Source organism: Coptis chinensis, chromosome 9 (assembly GCF_015680905.1).
Source record: "Coptis chinensis isolate HL-2020 chromosome 9, ASM1568090v1, whole genome shotgun sequence".
Lineage (NCBI taxonomy): Eukaryota > Viridiplantae > Streptophyta > Magnoliopsida > Ranunculales > Ranunculaceae > Coptis > Coptis chinensis.
In genome coordinates, this window is record NC_141464.1 from 76,609,038 (window position 1) to 76,630,208 (window position 21,171).

Here is a 21,171-nt window from a genome sequence, read left to right on the forward strand (position 1 = left end):
TGTCTGTCAAATAAAGTATGAAACATTGGTGCGCTAATGTGGCCCAGTTGAAGGTAGCTGTCATCTTAAATGGATAACAAATGAAACCACTTCTAATCTGGGTTACCAGAGTTCACTTTTTGCTGAATATTGCCTATTTGTAAGTGCAAAGCTAACAGGTTGTGCTGAACTACCGATGAGTGGTGAAAATTAATCATATAACCTCTCTCTTTCCATATGATATGCGTGTGGACACTGCCTCTGGAAAAATTCCGGAAACCTATTTTTGACATTCTAATATCGTGGAGGTCGTCTTAAGCATGTGAAGCTAAAATAGGAAAAGTGAATCGAACTGAAGTTATAGTAAAATAACAAAAGTTAAATGAAAATAACACTAGTGCATTACCTGTTAGTTGTCTCCTGGAGTTGACATAATGAAAAGGCAATCCAACTAAAGTGACTAAAGTAATAAAATTTTAGGGAAAACAATAGTGATGCACTACTTAGTAGTTTCCTGGTGAAGTTTACATATTGAAATAGAAGGAACAAAATAACAAAAACTATTAATGTCATAGGCTGCTGGAGTGAGCAGATTATTGTGATTACTTTCATAAGTTGATATTCATCCACTTTCATTATTTGGAGTTGTTTGCGTACAGGGTATTTAATGGCCATCATATCCCAAGAATAAGATGAAGGGCATGAGTTCTCTTTCGCTATCTTTCAACTATACTTTGTTCACTGACGTCTATCAATCAGTCATTTGAATGCTGCAATCCATTACGCGGCCTAAGTAGACAAAAACACAATTAAATAGGAATGAAAGTTTTCAAATAAAAGCAATATCGATATATTACTTACTATTTCAACTTCAAATCTATCTCCAACGGAGACTCGCAAAGTGGTGGTGGCAGACCAGCTGTAGATATAAAATTAAGAAATTTTTGATCATATAAATGCCTTTAGTCATTGGTAACATATTGAAATAAGTAAAATGTTTGGTCTTCTCCTGGGAATAGAGGGATGACTGAGCAATGTAATCGGACTCGTGATCATTATTGGACAAAGCATGATATCTAATACTTTTTAGTAACGTATCAATTTTCTATCCCAGATAACCATTTAAGTTTGATAGAGTAACTTCTGTAAGTCTGTTCCTCAGTTCCTGAGCAATCACACGGCTTTATATTCAAAGTACACTGGGATTTTTTAAAATAGTCCGCAATTAATTTTAGGAAATATGTTGTACTATTTGGTTTAAAGAAGAGGATAACAACAACGATAATGATTGTGAAAAAAAAAAAAATACCAAATAGACGATGATAATAGAGAATGAAAGAAGAGTTCTCTAAACCCTTGTTTGGATTTAATTAAAGAATGCATGCTCTTAAAAACCTAGAATTAAGAAACGAAATTGTTATCTTTAAAACTCCTAAAGTCGACCCTCCTCTTGTTATATTGAAAATGACGAAAAAGAAGGTTGTAACAATATATGTGAGACAATTTGATGAGCAAAGTAACGCTTCTTTAAACAGTTGATGTTTTTGAATTACGCCACCCCCTTGGTTGGTTAGTGTACTCAAGTTTAACGGTAGAAACTCAGTGACTGTCCTTTGTTAGTAGCCGCCTTTCCTACTCGCTTTTGGCTATTATTAGAAGGAAGGGCGACTTGTTCCCGAAAAAATGAAGGAAGCAAGAAAATTAAGTATAATTTGTTACTGAAAGGGATGAAGAGTGTCAAAACATATTATGTAGCCCTGTTTAGTGCCTACTATATTAACCATGCAGTGCCTAGACTGTTAGTGAACAATAAGATAGTGCGGAACTTGGAATAGTTAGGGAAAAAAACAGTTGTAATTTGGACATTATGGATCATTCAAAAAGAACAATCCAGTTACTTAAAGCATATAAAAGCATAACTTCGATTTTGAAAATTCGAGGTAATAACATATATTGCAATCAAATTTTAATCACATTAATTAAACATTTTCTAAACCCATTAATGCAGATTTTTTTTTTACATACCTCATATTTGTGCTTGTTCGATGCCTTTCAGGTTTGTACCCATTCTCCTGCTTATTCCGTTTTACAATAGGTAGTATATAAAACATACCATAAAGTCAACAATCATTTCCCTATTCAACCCATCCTTTAATAAACAAATAATAAAACATTAAGATCATTCCAGCAAAATTCATAAAGAAGGATTGAGTTGTCTATACCTAGTAGCTATTCACCAAGCACAATATAGTTGAAGTCTCAGTCGGCCGATCGCTATATGTGACAGTTGTGCGCATGCTTCCAAAATGACTGAATTGAAAGGGAAGGTCTTATACAAAAAGTTAGAACTAAAGTCTAGTAAAGATGTATAGTCCTACTATTATAGAGAAGATAGGCAAATAAAGCTTAAGTGTTGTATAATAAAATACTCATAACCATTTCATTCTTTTTCAAAGTTATGCAACATAATGTGTACCATCTTAATCTAAGTCGTTAGCTGTCGCATATATGTAACACAATGTAACAAACTATAGATAACATATTTGTGTAGTTATGTGACTTTTCAATGTCGCTAGTTATGCAGCATGAAACGTATTATGCATGTTTCCAGAAACTGTGCATAGAAGTTTCAACTCTTTCCATCTTTACTTGGTTTATGTGATTACAAAGTTCAAAGAGAAAAACTACACAAAAGAATAGACCCCTAAGGTGTGTATCATCACAGGCGAGAGTTTAAACTAAGAGACCCTAGTTGGTAAGGTTCCCAAGTTGTTTAAAACATAAGTAAAGTAACCTCTAATAAAATAATAAGCAATTAGCTTGGAATGTATAGTGCTAAAATTATGAAGCAAAAACTTACATCATTAACATTTAGATCTATATGCATTCAATCTACGTTAAAATTCATTAATTTTTTTGAAATGGAATTGTTATTACCTTGAACTTCTTACTCTATTCCAACAACGGAAAACCAAAGTTTATAGCTAAAATAAAATAGCATACAAATATACTTTGTACAAAGAGCAGGAAAGTCCTCTTCAGTAGTAATATCGTATACACTAAACCTCAACTACCAAACAAACCAACAAAAACACAGGAAGTTCACCGTCGCAAATCTCACGCAGTTATCAGAAAATAGAATTAAAAAACAAAAAATTGGGGGAAAAAAAATAGAAAACATTTTTACATACTACAGTTTGCAAGTAAAACCCGAAAGCTATTTTGACGCTTCTAAAAAAGAAAGTAGTAAATCTTGAGAAGGCTTCTGAAAGGCTCACATTCAAATTATGATCATTCAGGCTTGATAAGGAAACAAAAAAAAGAAAGCCAATTCCTCTAATAGATAAATTGTTGAATGGGTTAAATGAAATATGGTGTGATCGCTGCAAAATTGTAAGAAACTAAAAAAGAAAAAAATATAACGAAATATCTAAAGAGAAATAATCAGCAGTAGAGAGAGAATTAGAGATCTCTATTTTATTTATATATATAAATTTTTTTGGCATGTAGCTTTTAAGAGAAAGTGAATGAGGGAAGAGTTGATAGAGATAAAAGGGTGCATAAGAAGAAAGACGGCTACTTTTGTAGCCTTTTCACTAGGTACAAATGGTAACAAATCTGGTGTTAATGTGAAAAAGTCCCTCGTGAGCAATTGAACAGTGTCCGTAGCTGATTTTCGACTTTAATTTACACAAAAGTATAGGTAAAAGTAAATGTGTTAAGAAGATAATAGGGAAGTAATAACAATAAGGTTTTTAGTTAGTATAGCAACCACAACAATTCCCTCTAAATTGGAGAAGACACTTTCTTGAGAAGGAATTGGGGATACATATGCATATAGTATGACAGAATATGCATTTTAGGTAAAATATTGATAGCATGCACATGTCACCTACACGATCTGATTTCAAGACGAAAAACACAACGAAAACTGTAAACCAAAAGTAAAAACACACTGACCTCAGCTGTGCAGCTTTGACAGCTTGAACTGCAGCAACTACATCTTCAATAACAACACAATCGAAAATAATTATGTAGATTAGTAAATTGATATTGTTAGAAGTGTCAGGCTAAACTATAACAGTCAGAACCGACCATTAGAGCTTCAAATTTCATACTAAAAAATTTGGTTAAAGTTGAGCAATCATTTGGACCTGTTTAGGTACATGGCGTGTGCTGAGTATTATATCCCAACAATACGATCAAGGGCATGAGGTCCCTTTCGCTATCTTTCACCTATATTTTGTTTACTGACATCTATTAAGCAGTCCTTTGAATTCTGAAATCCATTACGTGGACTAATTAGACAACACAAATATTAAATATGAATGAAAGTTTTCAAATAAAAGCAATATCTATATATTACTTACCATTTCAGCTTCAAATCCAAGGGAGACTCGCAAAGTGGTTGTGGCAGACCGGATGTAGATATGAATTAAGAAATTCTTGATGATATAAATGGCTTAAGTCATTAGCAACAGAGTGAAATAAGTGAGCGATGTAATGCGACTCCTGACTATTATTAACTCGTGACCATGCTCAGACAAAGTAGGAAACAACAGAGATATTCAAGTGGACAGTGAATGGTTAGCTTTCTATAGAATTAGAATGTGATATGGTACCTTATTTTGCCGATATGATTTTTGGGAAGAATGAAGTAGTTCATTTTGTGACTCCACCCCCCACACTATCCATCTGTTTTCTCGATGTTTTTTTTTTTTTTTTTAAGCCCAAGTAAAGCCCATTAGATAGAAGCTTTTCCTTAGTTGACCATTTGCTTTAGTCAAATCCAAATAATAGTAGGTATCGACCACGTGTTGTTAATTTAATTAGGTGTTAAAAATTTTATGAATTTTGACTGGCATCTGTATGGGTAATAAGCGTAGAAATTAATATCATTGTTTTGTTGGGAGTCTATATTATTGTCAGTTTATAGGTTTTCCCGATACCATCAGTGTATCCACAGACCATTAGTCTATACTATGACGTTTATGGTATTATGTAATAGCTTCAGTTATCAAGTCTTTGGCGTTGTTTTAGGATGCCGCCACAAACTAAAGTAGTAAATCAGTACTTGGTGAAAACTATGAATAATAGGTATTGAAATAGGGTGAATTGACAATTAATCGAAACAGAGTATTATCGAGAAAAAATCGAATCAGAGTAACCAATGAAGAGTATCTGTGAGGAGTAAAAAAACTAAACCGATACTGGGCCCAACATGATTAGTTAGCAACCTTCTAAATTACTATGCCAGACTGGTTCACCACACGGCATAGGATAAGTTTTCATTATATATGGATATAAGGAGTTAATGTCATAGTAGTTCAAATTGTAACCTAATGGCTTATACGCATCAGAATGACCACCGTAGTAACCACAACGAATGATTCCAGCTTCGTTCTTACTTGGTATATGGATAGGGAAAGTATGTGGATTGTAATACAAAATACGAAATATCATCATTGATAGCGATGACAATGTCAAGCAATTTGTTATATCCACTTTGAATTGAGTCCAATAAATCTCTTGAGCCTGCTGCATAACACCACCTAACAAAAGAATATCTTGGTTCATATAATCCAACAATAAAGATATCTGAGTTTTAAGAGTTGACACTCGCAAGTCGTCATGAGCGATAGTGCCTTTTGAACCTAATTCAGGACATAAAGTCTTAGCCAATGTTGCTAGATTTGATGGATCTGTTGATTGTTTAGCGTTGAAACTTGGAATTGGAAATAATTGTTTTGTTGGTAGTTCGATTATTTATAGATATGCTAAATGTGGATATAGCGCTAATGCTATGGGTTCAATTATTTACAGGTATGCTAAATGTGGAGATAGTGCTGATGCTATGGGTTTGAGAATGTCAGGAAGTCTTATCCTTCAAAATTCTCTGTAAGTCGAACTGATGCAAGTGGTAACCAAATAAATTAAGGAGAAGCAGTCCATATAAAAAACAGTCTGATAACGTCAGGAAGTCTTATCCTTCAAAATTCTCTGTAAGTCGAACTGCCGCAACTGGTAACCAAATAAATTAAAGAGAAGCAGTCCATATAAAAAACAGTCTGAATAAGATTTAAAAAAAGCAAACACAACACAGTCAAAGAAAATAATATCTTGACAAATTTCTTAAGGATCACGCGGAAAAAAACACACAACGAACACACTTCCTGTTGTAGAGTCACAAAGAAACATTATAGAGTTATGTAGTATGCTAGCATAGCGCTCAGTTAGAGTGAAATTGGATTGAAGATAAATCTCTTCCATGGGGAAAGATGATTTTTTATCTATCTTTGGCAACCGTGGTCGTTCTTCATCTTGTATGCTTGTCTCTTCACCAGCAAAGTCCAAAGCATCCTGGAAATCCTTATCTACTGTTAGCCACAACACATTGTAGGGAGCATAACTATTAGCTAGATTATCACTTCCAAGACCACCACGCCTGCCTGTTCCCGATGCCCAAAGCCCATACCTACTGTGAGCAACAATTATAGTGTGGGCAGCTCCACATACAATTTGGAGGGGATTAATAAGCTTAGAGCCATATTCATTACATGGAATGTACATAGCAGAGAGCGCATCTCCAGCATCAGTCAATGTTGATCCTTGACATGTTGCAAAATCTAGCCAAATCCATGCCGACAATGTAACGTTCGTTTTGCATCTTTCCTTTCTACAAAGTGAACTCCTCTTTGTATTCTCTGACAATATTCAGAAGATAGACATATTTTTTGAAAATGAATTTCAAATATTTGATGACAATACGATAGAGGTATGCACGTAAAATAAGAATAAATCTAGGTACAAAAAAACTAACTGATAAAATAATGAGGTTGAATTACATAGGAGACTTCACCAAAGAAATAAAGCACAAAAAGGCAGTGAAGCTTATATAGCTGTAGGCATGTTTGCAAAAGTAAGAGATGCATTTCTTCGAAACCCAAGCACTTTGGGAATGATTGGATCATAGAAGATAATGACATTCATTCCTGTAAATTGCTGGAATATTGCAAGAACCAATGTGATGATCAATCGGGATCTCTATTTTTTATTCAAGATTGTTTTCTATGGCTGGTCGCCTTCCAAAATCAGTCTATATTTACTCCCAACAAATCATTCAACTCTTCGACAATGTTATATGTGGCACGAATATAATGTGAAACAGCAGGGCTAAGAAGAATGGATCTCTCCTGGGTCGCATGTTTTAAGTCAGATGAAACACTATAACAGTATCCCAAAACTATATAAAAAAAATGCATAAAACATAACCTACAGCCCCGTTGCCTCTCTCCATTCAATTCCACAAAAATAACACATTTTTAACACAATCAAAACTATTAAAATAAATTAAGATAAGGAGGGCCCAACAAACCTGAGACATGGAAGCAACAGCCCACATATATTTTGCATATAAATCTGCATATATGTACCTGATAATCCATACATTAATGTTGTTAGTAACAGATACCACTAATTTTGTGACTGTATATTTGAAAGGGAGTATATTAAGAGTACTAAACTCACCTTCCATTCATGCATGGATCAGTCAAGGATCTATAGAAATAATCACCAGTAATTGATGCAGATGGTTTGTTCTTATTTACATTAGAGTGGCTATATACCAATATAGGTGAGATGAAACTCGAGGAGCTAATGGAAGTATTTCCTACAGGAACTTTATATAGGGAATAGCCCTCATAAACAGGCCATCCATACTTACCACCCTTGGTGATCAGATTCACCTCTTCATATTTTTCCTATATGACAATAAGTTAAAAATTAATAATATATGAGGCGTTGTACGATTTGTTCTTGTAATCGGGATCCATGAGAAATGAATAAGTATATACTTTCAAGAAAGTTAAAAAGCTAATACTATATTTAACTTAGAATGAGAGTAAGTAAGAATAAAGTCTAAGAGGAAGCACAACAGGGTTTATTTGGAATAAAGAGTTCACGAATGGTGCAAAGTGATAGTTCAAATTTTCATTAGAAGGGAATGGGGAAAAATAGTGAGCTATTCATCAAATACAATAGTTGAGGTTCTGATGGTGAGAGGTAACCTTTTGATGTGATGAAACAACAACATTGGTATATGTTATCATCACAGACTTAAAGTAAAAGATTTCTAAATTTGGTGTAATGCAGAAGAAGGCGACACTTCTCCTCAGTTAGGCTGCTAACTTTGGTGGCCACTAATTTCTCTCTACTCAAGATTTTAAAGTGGGATACAATTAATGAATAAAATTGAAACAGAAACATCCATTGGGTATCGTACTATATTGTTCGTTAACTAATAATTTGAAGATTATAAAGAACAAATACCTTATCTTAATTCATGAAGCAATATAAGAAGTGACTTTGGACGCAATACTGCCCCTTTCTTGCGCAATTGGGTTATGCTAAGAACGTCAAGGCTTTGTTTTAAAGATGAATATGTATGTACATGTATAGTTGTCGATCTGAGACAGAAACAATCTGATGGTTCCGTTATTTGGTATCTACAGTATGAGTAATATGAGGTTAGCATGCACAATTTACAGGGGAAATCAACTGAGCAACAATGGTGAAAAAGGGTAATGTACCAGTAGTAATAGCAGTCGTCTTTGTTCTTGACGCTACCAGTAGTTTTCATTGGACCTGGCATTTCAATTTGTAGTGGCAAATAAATCCCTCAGAGCAACTGTTATTTTGACCTACATTTGGTTTCTTATAGTTGCGATCATAAATCTGTAACAGGGTTAGTATGATATATGATATGTATTAACTTTCTTTGTAATCATAATAGACTTGAAAGCAACAATGTAAATCAATATTAGTATATATGGGTTGTTTTTAATTATGTTCAGACAGATAATATAACATATTCATTAGTATTAAATGTCATGCAAAATGGACAACACTTTAATAGACAAATAATGAAACCCTCAAAGACCTATTACTCTTGTGGATTAACTTCGTCAATATGCTCCCCCTTCTTCACAACAATAGGTTCAATTGCAATTTGGCAAATGATCTAATAGCTTCACGAACTGATAGGAGCCAAACTCCTTTAGTACCTACTGATGCTGGCAGACCAACGAAATCTCTTTGGATTATATATATATATATATATATATATAAGTTCTATCAGTTGTCTCTGTATAGACAAAAAAAAAAAAATAATAACACTATATACAGAACAGAACAACTGAACAACAGGGAAAAAAAAGTTAAGTCGGTATAGAGTTTAGTCACGGCAATTTATAGTGGGTTACTATAGCAAGAACACTATGTACATATAAGTTGAGTTGGATGAAAGTGTGTGACTGTTAAATGGATCATTTTAAATGTATATACGAAGGACTTACCAGTAAGAGAGCAATGTGATAGAAGATCATGAGAGGGACTTTGTTAGCATGTTACACGGTCCGAGGACGTCTTTGTAGATGACATTCCTTGTGAAGGTTCTAAAGTAGATTATTTGTAAACAACATTCTTTGTGAAGGTTCCCGAGTCGCTTCTTATTCTTCATTTTTTAACAAATTTTTTCATTGTGGTCTTAGGTAGACCTCGGGAGAGAACAACATAGAACAACATTGTGGTCTTGTGAAGTATCCAAAACATCGTTTGGTAAAGAAGTTCCTAGATGAGGAATGGTCTGTCTCTGTGATTTGTGTATTTGTAAACCAACATCTAGAAGATTTGGGAACTGTTTCCGAATGAAATTGCACGCTAGCTTGAGATCGTCTGATGATTTAACAGGAACGCGATGTAAGAAGGTCGATTTATCAGCATAACTTTCAGTTAGAATATCAATATACATGACATTTGGTTGGGAAACACGACAGAGTAGTTTGCTTCTATGAGTGGCTTAATAGAAAAAGATAAAGCATATAAGGATCACTGCTGCAAGTAGGACTTATATTCAAATGTAAATGCAAAAAGGAAAAAGAGTAATCAGCACAACAATTAAGAAAAGCATACACATGATGTCATCTTTACCTCATCTAAAGTGGTATTGTGCTGGTCAGAATTCTCCATGGCAGAAACTTTCCAAGAAAGTGGCAAAGGGTTTTGTCCTGATCAAATCAAGGCTCTAGCGCCCCAAGTCCCCAGCGTTTGCAGTGATGATATCAATGGCCTGTCACATATTGTAAGTGTTAGATGGCCGTGCAAGTGGGAATTCGCCAACTACAAAATGCATGCTAATATTTCTGAAAATATTCATCACTGGACCAGGCTCATCTTCATATTTCATTAAATCAACTTGCCTCCTTTGAAAAAAGGGATTTTAAGTGTTGCAAAGCAAGTCGTTCCCTCCAGTCTACAATCTGAAACCACTCAGCCGAAAATTATCCTTATAATTTTAGAGACAACTTGTGTAATAGTAAACGCACTGTAGATATAGAATTAAGAAATTCTTGATGATTTAAATTCCTTGAGTCATTGGCAACATAGTCAAATGAGTAGTATGCTTGTTCTTCTCCTTGGAATACACGGATGATTGATGGATGTAATTCAACTCATCACCATAAACAGACAAAATAGGGAAGGGCTTAGATGTTAAATTGGATAGTGAATGGTGACCCTATTATGCAATGAGAATGTCATATGGTACTTTAATAATATTATCGACAATGCAAGATTGACTACTATCGCCAATGTGAAACAGCAGGGGTGGTGAGAAGCATGGATCTCTCCTGGGTAACACATTTTTTAGTAAGATGACTCACTCTAATAGTTAACCAGAGCTTATAATATGTTATACATGCATCAATCTTTTGTGCAATAGTAACATGAGCCATGACGGGTAGTCCTTGGGGGAAATCTCGACCTAATACCAGAACATTGTGACCAATGGGTAGATCTGAATCACTTATATGTTTTAGTGTTCTGTTCAGAGGCTAAAAAAACATGGGGATGTGTCATTGTTTCTTCATCCCAGGTAAAGAAACTTGTTTAACATAGTAGGTTACCAAGAGGAGATTCTTTACGCACCTTGTAGGTTTATTATGCAAACGTCGGTAGGGGAAGTGAAAGCTTGAAAGAGTTGTACGACCCCAAAATAAGATAGTGGGTGCAAGACCTTAAGTTGACATTGCAATGACAATGTATCGAGGCTATGATTTCTTAAGCATGCTAAAACTGAACTATATAAAAATATCTTCCCTGTTATGCTAGCACCATGAATGAAGTAGACCGAGATATAATTACGTACACGTGAATTCCCAATGGTCTGGAATGTAGAATAAGACAGGAATAGAATCAGAATTATACAACTATAACTACAAACTAAAGGACGATGGTGAAATAAACTCTTTCAACAATTGTTTAAATCGCGAAGGTAAAATGATCAAAAATAGTATTTTTTTTCAATGAATCAATCCAATTCAATTAAATAGAAATAGAAATATAGTGTACTTACCCGACTGAAGGCAGATTTTGTAAGGGTAACTTTTGTTGAGGCTTGTGTGGGGTACAATCTAGTAAGAGAGAAGTTAAACATTCTTGAAAGAGATTCTTGTAGACACAGCGACGACACCAATAGAAGCTTCCAGATTTTAGCCTGAGCATGTGGTTGATGAGAGTTGACTTTTAAAGATACACGGTCAGATCCCTTGTGCACAGACTTATAGAAATATTTGACTGATTTGATTGTAGTAGACACCTCTAGGTTGATGTCACAGTAATACTTTATAAACAGCAAACGTTATATGGGATAACCCATCTATTGTCACCAGAAACTTTATTATGCAGATAAACAACTCAACTGTCAACACATCTTTGGTATATACCATATGGATTAGTTCTGTGTGTACATTCACTGGTGCAAATCCTTTGGGAAACCTTTTTTTACACAGCCCATTTGGTCATGCAAACACACTGAGCATTTAATGCCCGTAAGGACCATGGCTAATGTTCTTCATTATTATGTTGTATAACTTTGGGCTGGTCACGGGATCACAAATTTCAACATGTCATATTTTGTCATAATCATCAGGCTTTCTAAGCTTGTCGTTGTCATTGAATAGTATGAATATATGACCGTGGGGTAGAGCATATATTTGAAATCAATCACATGGATGTATGCATGGAGCAATCATCCTAAAATACCCTTTTCGAATAAATCTTTTTTTAGTTGGTACTCATATCTGGCCTAATATGTGATATTTACATATATTTAACTGGGCAAATAAGTTGAGATAAAGGTGGTTGGACATTATTAAGTGGCAAATATAAACCATAATCCCTTATCAAAATTCATATTTTCTTATTTATATAGCAAGGGAAAAGCAGTTAGATAGCATGGTATAACTACAAATAATTATATAACTTACAAAAGGTGACTATTTATTAATATTAACCCATGGGGTTGGTACAAAAAGTATTTTAAATATTGACAACAAAATATTATGAAAACTAAACTAACAGTAGAAATGGAAAACTTACAATGGAACAGTTGACAAAATAATACAATGTATATCTCTGGACTTTTGAGTTGTATTGCAGTATAATACCTGGTATCGTGTAAAATTGTTCCATTCCTAAGCTACTTCAAAACTATCTTGGATCTTTTGCCTGTACATAATAAATAAATATAACATTAGAATATAACTAAAACAATAAAAAATAAATAATTGTACAAATAAAAAATAAATAAAATGATATGCTATGTAAACAAAAAGGAATCAAATTGGCCATATTTCCTAACTAAAGTTAATCTCTTAGTATCTCAAATATGAGTATGTAATATTTTAGTTGCAATAGTTGGAGTAAGTAAATTGGAACGCACTCAATTTTTACGGAGTTAAATTTTTTTGATGTACTTTTATAGGTAATAATTGATTATGCATGTGTTGTCCAAATATTTTGTTTGTATTGGTTATTCTTAATGTAGGTATTAAATAGCTTGCGGGTGTTTTTGGTCAAGTGTGTTTAGTAGAGGTATTATGCACTAACAGCAAGTGAGATAAATAAAACAGTAACACTGTAGTCTATAAATGGTTTAAAATGTCCAGTGAAACAGCGTAGCACCAATTAATTGCCTTTTTGATATAATAGGTTAATAGTAAATAGGTAGTTCAACTAATGCATCATAATATTGAAGGTAATGGGTGATATAATGTTAGCATGGAATTACTTTAATGTCAAAAAGCAAGTTGTATATAAAGGGTTGTAGTTGGTTAGTTAAGATTAACCATTAACCAAATACCGGGGCTATAATAGCATTGCATAATAAATGAATTAAAAAGACAAACTATTAAGTTATTAACCATATTTGTATTAAGGTAATCATGTTATTACTTAGAAAACGAAGCTAAATAATGCAATTATTCATAGAGTAGATGAAATTGTATATCGAAGGATTAGAAATAGGTAATAGTAAAAGATTCAAACGGTGATTTCCGTATAATTCTAAACCAATGGACATTAAGTAAACAAATATCCCATAGAAACCCAGTAGACATTAAGTAAACAAATTAGGAAGTACCTGGCTCAAAAGAAAGCTTTGTGTAACAATTAAGTTATAAAGCGGAGTAAGTCGGCATATACAACATTTCTTGTGTAAAACCCGCTTAACCCAGGTAGAACTCCTTTTTTAACCAAAAGTTTGGTTGCATTTCTCGAGACTCCTCTTGACATAGCAACATATAATTGGCCATGATTGAAAACATGATTGGGCAAATATATACCAACATGTGGTATTGTCTGTCCTTGTGACTTGTTAATAGTGAGAGCAAAACTTAAGCGAACGGGAAACTGCTTTCTTGTCAAAACAAAAGGTCTTCTGATGTCGGCTGAAGATTTTAACGGAATTCGATGGATAAAAGCTGGTCTTCTACAGAAACTACCAGTCATTATTTCTGCATATATCATATTACCATAAAATCCTCGACATAACAATCGTGTTCCATTGCATAATCCATTTTTTGGGTTAAGATTTCGCAATAATATAATAGGACAGCCAAGTTTAAGAATAAGTTTGTGAGGAGGCAACCCACCAAGAGATATAGAATTAAGGAACTCCTCTAGGTATAACTGCTGAACATCACTTTCAACTTAATCGAAAGAAAAACTTGTAAAACTTGACGATGGGAATAGGCTGATAATTTCATCATTAACCTTGTCGACATGCTTATTTGTAGGAGTAATGATTGCTCGTTCCATTATATACGCATCATCCAGTACATGATCATGCAAATTTGGGAAGACAAAATCGATTAATTGAAATAAAGATTGATCATCTTGCCATGGAATGACCATGTCATCAGGGATCTTGATCATGTCATTTGTAGTATATGTTTCAGAACCATCGCCGATCCGCATAAGTAGATCTGAAAATGATGGATCATTTCTTGCTTGCATGTTCTCTATTAGGTGAATAAATTCAATACTTTCCCAGATTGGAGAACTTGGTAAGCAAGCATCTAATATTTGAGATTTGCTTCCATATGGGACAACAGGCGGTGTTTAACGAAAGTCTCCACCTAAAACAAAGACCTTTCCACCAAAGGGCAGTTCAACTTCAGTAAGATCTCTTAAAGTGCGATCAACTGCTTCAAATGTATATCGATGTGTCATTGTTGCTTCATCCCATATGAACAAAGAAGAACGGCATAACAGTTTCGCGAGGGGCAAATGTTTTGCTATAGTACAGGTAGACGTTGGATAAGTTGGTATAGGTATTTTAAATCTCGAGTGAGCTGTGCGACCACCTGGCATCATTATTGCTGCAATTCCTGATGAAGCTGTTGCAATTGCAATGTGTCCAACATTTCTCAGATAAGCAAGTATTGAACGATAAAGATAAGTTTTACCTGTTCCTCCCGGACCATCAATAAAATAAACTTTACTTTCATTTCTCATAACTGAATTTGTTATCTTTTCGAAAGCATATCTCTGTTTTTCATTCAAGCTAATAATAGAAGAGAGATCTTCAAGAGGCACGGGTACTGATTGTTCTTCTGATATTAGATCATCTTCTGTTGACTCTTCATTTGTGTTATTAGAAAAAGAAGGTAAGTTGTAGTCCGACAACTTCTTCCCATATTGAGAAAGATCAGAATTAATGTCTTTAAGTAGACGGTTTACAACTTGATCTGGGGAGGACGACAAAGAATAATCTTCCATCATATATGTATGAAACTCATCCCATAAATCACGGACATGAGGTGGATTGCAGTGCAACAAGATAGCGACAAATAACTTTCGTAATGCATAAGGCATATGTATAACTATTGCTTCCTGAAGAGTTTCACGAATGTCGTTGCCACCTTCGATTAAACCGAGCTTTTCTGCAGCCTCTTTAAATGTGGAGCATACATGAGACCCAACTGTACGCAGGTTTTCATATGATGTTGGTCCACGGACATGATTTAACAGTATCCTCAGGTAATATCTTTCACTATCAGAAGGAGACACAGTATATAATCTACCAATCACTCGATTATGGCCTCTTCTCAATTGCCAGAACTTACCTGCCTTGATCCATGTATAATGTTCAGGAATCTCCCGATATAAGTATTGCCGTGCATTCTCATCGACGACATTAAGTTGTAAAAACTGAGTTAACATGGTATGTGATATGTTATCATCATTTACCAAGCCAGATATGGATTCACCTTCACGAAATGTTACGTGTTGCATATTCTCAAGATGAACTTGCAAAGAATAGACTGAAGGATACATACGGTTCAAAGGAAATTTAAAGATCCTCTACACTGCTTCTTGAGGACAGATCCAGCGCGCATCTACAAACTACTTGATTTCATCTTGAGTAATAGATCCAGAAGACTCAGAAGATGAAAGTTGTAAAGAAACTCGATCAACCCCCTTATATACATATTTATACAAATACTTGACCGACTGTATAATAGAGCAAATTTCTACATTGAGATGATAGTCATACTTCTTGAGAAGCCACGGATTATATGGAACGACCCATTGATTATCCACATGAAAATCACCACGATGAGTATGAATTAGGTATTTGTTTACATTTCTTCTCATGTAAATTGGAAAAGAATCATCACCTTGAAAAGTCGAGAGGGAGAATTGTTTCGGGAAATTTTTCTTACACTTGTTATTTTTCATGCAAACACAATTTGCGTTTAGAATTCCACAGGGGCCATGTATCATATGACGTAAGACAATGGCATGCAGTTCAGGTTCTATGAGGGGATCTGGAATTTCAGCTCGAACAACTTGATCATAATCTTCTGGACCTCTCAACTTATCAGCTTGATCAAGAATAAGAAGAAAATGAGCATGTGGTAAACCCCGTTTCTGGAACTCAATCACATGAACATGAGCAATGACTTTTCCCAAAACACCTCTTTTAAATAAATCTTTTTTTAACTCCTCGCACTTTGAATGAAAAATTCTCGTAGTAAGATCTGGTCTATCACTTGCAACTTGTCCACTGAGAAGCTCTCTTCTAATTTCGGGCCAGTTTGGGTTACATGTCATTGTTATATATAAATCTGGTTTACCAAATTTTTGGACAATAGCCATCGCATCATGATATCTCTCATGCATATCACGGGGACTACCAATGTATGAAGCAGGTAGAACAACTTTTCTTCCAACTGTATCTATATTAATAAATAAGTAATAAATGTAACAATAAAAGTATAAATGATATAAAAGAAAAAACGTTGATAATGGAGTTGTAAAGAAGTAATAAAAGTATTTAATTGTAGTTATACCTGAACATAATTGTCCTATAGCGAAAGCATCCTTTAAACCTTGATACAAATCAGCTCTCAACTCTTCTTGGTGATCTCTTATGTATCTTAATTGTTGCATAGAGATTTTCACATAGTTGTCAACCACATATTGTTGCAATAAACGCCCAGCCCGAAGCAACAATGATTCACATGTGTCTCGAATCTATAAAAACTTAGAAATTACAATGAATAAAAAAAAACAACCTATTATTTATTATTTGGTAAGGCAAGATAAAATAATTTTAAAATAAAACTGATAATACAATTCTGCCAATAATTAATGCAAATATAATAGCATTCTAGATACATAAGTACAAAAATTGCACATATTATTCTTCCAAAGGTATATATATATATATATATATATATAGAACAGAATACCAAAATTTATAGCAAGTGAAATACTCGTGCCTACCAGTAAGATATTATCCTAGTAAAAAAGTAAATTTTGTACGGTGTGATTTTGTCGTTTTCTATGTATGAAAGCCGACCCCATAAATATTACTTCACTTCAATACATGATTAATCAATTTAGATAAGCGTAGGTATAAAGAGATAATTTAAAGACAGTTGGCCTCATCGATGAAAATGAGACAAAAAAACATAGAAATTTTTTAAGACTGAGAAAATCGTGTTTCCAAGTAAAGTAAAACTTCGACAGCAGCAAGAACATGGGCTTAGACCAATGAATAAACTTAACACGAAGATAATATAATTTGGATAATCGATAATCTTGAAAATAAGGTTGACAGATATGTATTAGAGATTAAATATATAGGACATAGAACAGTGAATATTATTCATGGGATTAATGCCCATAACAATACCAAAACGCCCAGGAGTAGCATGAGTATAAGGTTAAGTATTATATAAGTTGTACTAAAAATACGATGCAAGATATTAACTATGGCGAATTAATTATAATATTAATTTTCTTATATTTGCTGCTATATTTGTAATTTGCCAACTATCTCATGTTTTTTTTTTTTTTTTTTATAGTTTTATAATAAAAATGACTCTTCTTATTTATTATGCTTAAATATGATTGTATTTTTTATGAAACTAAAAGCTTATGATCAAATCTAGTTATGCCTATATTGGCAATATCCCATAAATAAGCAATAATACCAAGAGAAAGAATTATGTTTTTCCATTGGAATTAAAAAATTCACATGGCATTGATTAATATTTTGTTTTGGACAAAATTCACAAATAACTAAAAACATAATTACAAAGATTATGCAAATAACTATTAAATAATATTACATTTGTAAATGGGTTATCTAAAAACATAAGCCTAATATCAATGTGTATAAATGAGCATGATATAGAAAGTATTCAAGAATATAAACTTGTCATTGAACAAAATAAAATAAGTAATTACCTGAAGCTTGTAAGAGTAGAATGCTCTACAACTAACCCATTTCAAATTCGAAGCGAAAATAGTCAAGTCCCAACCAAATGTTCCGTAAGGAAATAATAAAGGATATTGTAAGGGATCATAAAACCCAGCAGTGTCCGGAAGATGATATAGATGTCCATGTGCCGTCTCAATTATGATATCTCTATCATTCCTATCAAAAGGGTCTTCCCCTCTATCCAGTATTGCTGCAACTTGTGATGTTGTAGGCAAATTATATTGTGGTAAATCATCTGGATGGTCCTTTATATGCAACTTCACATTGTGGTAGTCATCACGTTGAGCTATTTGCCGCAGAATACCAACAAAAGGATTGCACAAATCTAAAGTTCTTTTTAAAATTGCACGAACTGCTCGATCTAATGAGTTATTTTCAACCAAGCGGTTATCAATTTCATGATCAGTATCATAAACATACATTTGAAGATATCTTGGTCTCTGATAAGAGCCCAAAACTGTAGTTTTTAACCCTGTAACAGTCATACTTTTAGACCAATTATGTGAGTAATAATTAAGAGTTAACACTGATTACGTATTTTTATGCATTTCAGGTTTCAAAGTCCATTATGTGCAGAAATGTGCCACTTTAGCGAGATAAAGGAGCAAAGGTCGGTTACTAAGGAGTTCCATGATTAAAGGCCAAGATTCAAGAAGACAAAACTTTTCTAAAGCTCGGTCAAAAGCTGAAAAGTCGACGCGGGCAGAAACAGCACACAAGTCAGTAGAACTTCCGAAGGCCGTATTTTTGGACTCAGACCTCGGAATGAGTCCTACCTTATGTCAAAACGACCGGCTCGGAAAGCGCTTTCCAATGGTCTAAGCCTTGATCCAATCAGAGGAACAAAAGTGGACGAAAAGTCTGTTGAAGCCAACTGCAGCTGAAGAGGCCTTTTTGGACTGAAAGGGAATTGGGTTTTGGGCCTGATTCTCTGGCCCAAAATATGGCTCCAAGCCCATGCACGATTTTTGGATCTGAAAGTATAAAAACCAAAGCTTAACTCTTTGTTAATGGTAGCTAGTTAGACCTAAAAAAATATATATAATTCTAGATCTAGTTTTCGGTAGAGTAATTAAGTTTAAGTTCCAATTTCAATTCTTGTTTTAGATTAAGTCTTGAATCATTGTTCTTGATTGATTAGATAAATAAAATAGTTATTTTTATCAATTTCGATTTTTGTCATTCCAATTTATAGATCTAATTTTAATTCTTGTTGATTATCATTTCGTAGTTTAAGTAGATTGAAACATTGTTAGTTAAATTAGTTAAGTTAGAATTTTAATATGATGTGTAGTTATAATTCAATGGGAAATGATGGGTTGATGACTCAAGGCTAAAACCTACATTAGAGGGGTTGATGAAGCTTTGATGAAAACTTAGTGGTATAGTGTAGAAGCATTGTAGAATCTATTCCACTTTAGAAGGTCGTGATTCGCCATGAGAATGGGTGGACGACCTCACATGCTAGTTAGTATTTGGTGGAAATGCCATGAACACTAGGGATTAGAACTCGAAATTCTTGCCGTAAGAACGTGAGAATCGAGATACAAGAATCTATGCTAGGTTATTAAGTTGGATTCGAGGTGGATTCAATTCCCCTCTAATCCTTTATCTAGATTAAAAAACAATCATATTTCCATAGCATTCGTAGTTTAAATTCAACATAATCAATTTCATATTGTATCGTAGTATAACACCCTTCGTAAAGCTCTCATTAGACTTAAGACCGATTAATTAGATTAGAAAACATTCCATGCTAGAGAACTAGGAGTGGAACGAATTTGTTACTCCACTCTATTTCGATAGAATTGAGAGTAGAAACCTTGATAAATATAGACACGCAAATAGTGCTAGTTTACTTACGTTTTGAGTTCATAGTTCATTTCGTAGGTAAACTAGTCATTTTAGCGTTTATCAAATGGCGCCGCTGCCATCTTAGTTTTAGCATTGTTTTCATAGTATAATTAGTCATTTTTAAGTCCCATTAAACCCACCCACCCTTGTTTGATTCATACTGTGGTTGTCCGTTTCAGCGTTGAAAAGTTCCATAAAAAATATATACGGAGTGACCACGCCCTATCCGAGCGCACCCTCGCCCAAAAGCTGGAACCTTGAAGCGACCGCCCCATCTTGAGCGACCGCCCTAAAACACTGGAACTTCAAGTTACACGGAGTGCGACGGCGCCCTAAGTGGCGCACCAGCGCCTAAGCTAAATTTTCGGTTTCTCTGAGGTTTGTTTTGAACCCGATTTTTTAAGTTTTTTCGTGTGTTCTAACTTGTTATTTACACTGAAAACGCGTAAACAAGATGCTATTCATAAGCGAAGCAAGGACGCTATCAGGTATTCCTTTCTTCCATACCTCGCATCTCCAGTTAGAGGTTTATACTAAAATATCAAGATTGTTTGGAGTGTTGTCGTGTTTAGACTTAGACTTGCATGAGATTAAGGTCTGGTCGGAGAAAAACACCGAACGTAATTAACCATCAGCGTTAACAAACAAATCTATCGAGTATACCAATCACTACACCTCTAGCTCCTATTCCACCAACCACACCTGACATAATGGCTGAAGAAAGAGAGACTCCTCTCTCCGATTTTTACAAAGCCTTGAGCGATAGCCCTAAATCTTGCATCGTTCTAGCAGACCCAGTGGGGGATTTTCAAATCCCCCCAAACATATTTAATTTGTTACCCGTTTTCCATGGTTTAGACCATGAAAAACCTTATCAACACATGCGTAGGATTGAACAAGTCCTTACAACATTCCATCATCCTATGGTTGGTACGGAACAGATTAAACTGAGGGTATTTCCCTTCACCTTAGCCCGATAAGGCGTCTTGGTTAAGCGCCCAAAGCGCTTAACTCAATGGACTCATGGGCTAAACTTGTTCATTTGTTTATGGAACATTTTACCCACCCCCTAAAGACGGATGAGATGCTTTCCAAGATTCATTTTTCCGACAAAATCCTCATGAATCATTTTTCGAGGCTTGGAATCGTTTCACCGATCCGCTTATAGAGTGTCCACACCATAACCTAGCAAAAGACACGTTAGT

General features: G+C 34.4%; 2 protein-coding genes and 1 long non-coding RNA gene across 3 annotated transcripts; all 3 read right to left on the reverse strand.

Moving 5' to 3' along the window:
* Window positions 1-502: 502 nt before the first annotated feature.
* LOC147478199 (uncharacterized) lies at window positions 503-4,074 on the reverse strand. Its single transcript, XR_015207198.1, has 4 exons — window positions 3,940-4,074; window positions 2,005-2,289; window positions 841-898; window positions 503-768 (listed from the first exon to the last, which is right to left on the reverse strand). It is a non-coding gene; the product is annotated as an uncharacterized LOC147478199 (long non-coding RNA).
* Window positions 4,075-14,436: 10,362 nt separating this feature from the next.
* On the reverse strand, window positions 14,437-15,654 carry LOC147478200 (uncharacterized). The gene has a single exon (XM_086586187.1). It carries the CDS (start codon window positions 15,652-15,654, stop codon window positions 14,437-14,439), a length of 1,218 nt encoding a protein of 405 aa, XP_086442313.1.
* Window positions 15,655-15,723: 69 nt separating this feature from the next.
* LOC147478201 (uncharacterized) lies at window positions 15,724-16,892 on the reverse strand. The gene is made up of 2 exons (XM_086586188.1): window positions 16,700-16,892; window positions 15,724-16,576 (listed from the first exon to the last, which is right to left on the reverse strand). The coding sequence occupies exons 1-2, from the start codon at window positions 16,771-16,773 to the stop codon at window positions 15,724-15,726; spliced, it is 927 nt and encodes a 308-aa protein (XP_086442314.1). The 5' UTR covers window positions 16,774-16,892.
* Between the last annotated feature and the right edge of the window lie 4,279 nt (window positions 16,893-21,171).

Coding starts and splice junctions, on each gene's coding strand:
- LOC147478201 (XM_086586188.1), bottom strand. CDS start 16,773: ATGCAACAATTAAGATACATAAGAGATCACCAAGAAGAGTTGAGAGCT. Junction 16,577..16,699: donor TATCAAGGTTTAAAGGATGC/TTTCGCTATAGG, acceptor TTACATTTATTA/CTTATTTATTAATATAGATA.
- LOC147478200 (XM_086586187.1), bottom strand. CDS start 15,654: ATGTATCCTTCAGTCTATTCTTTGCAAGTTCATCTTGAGAATATGCAA.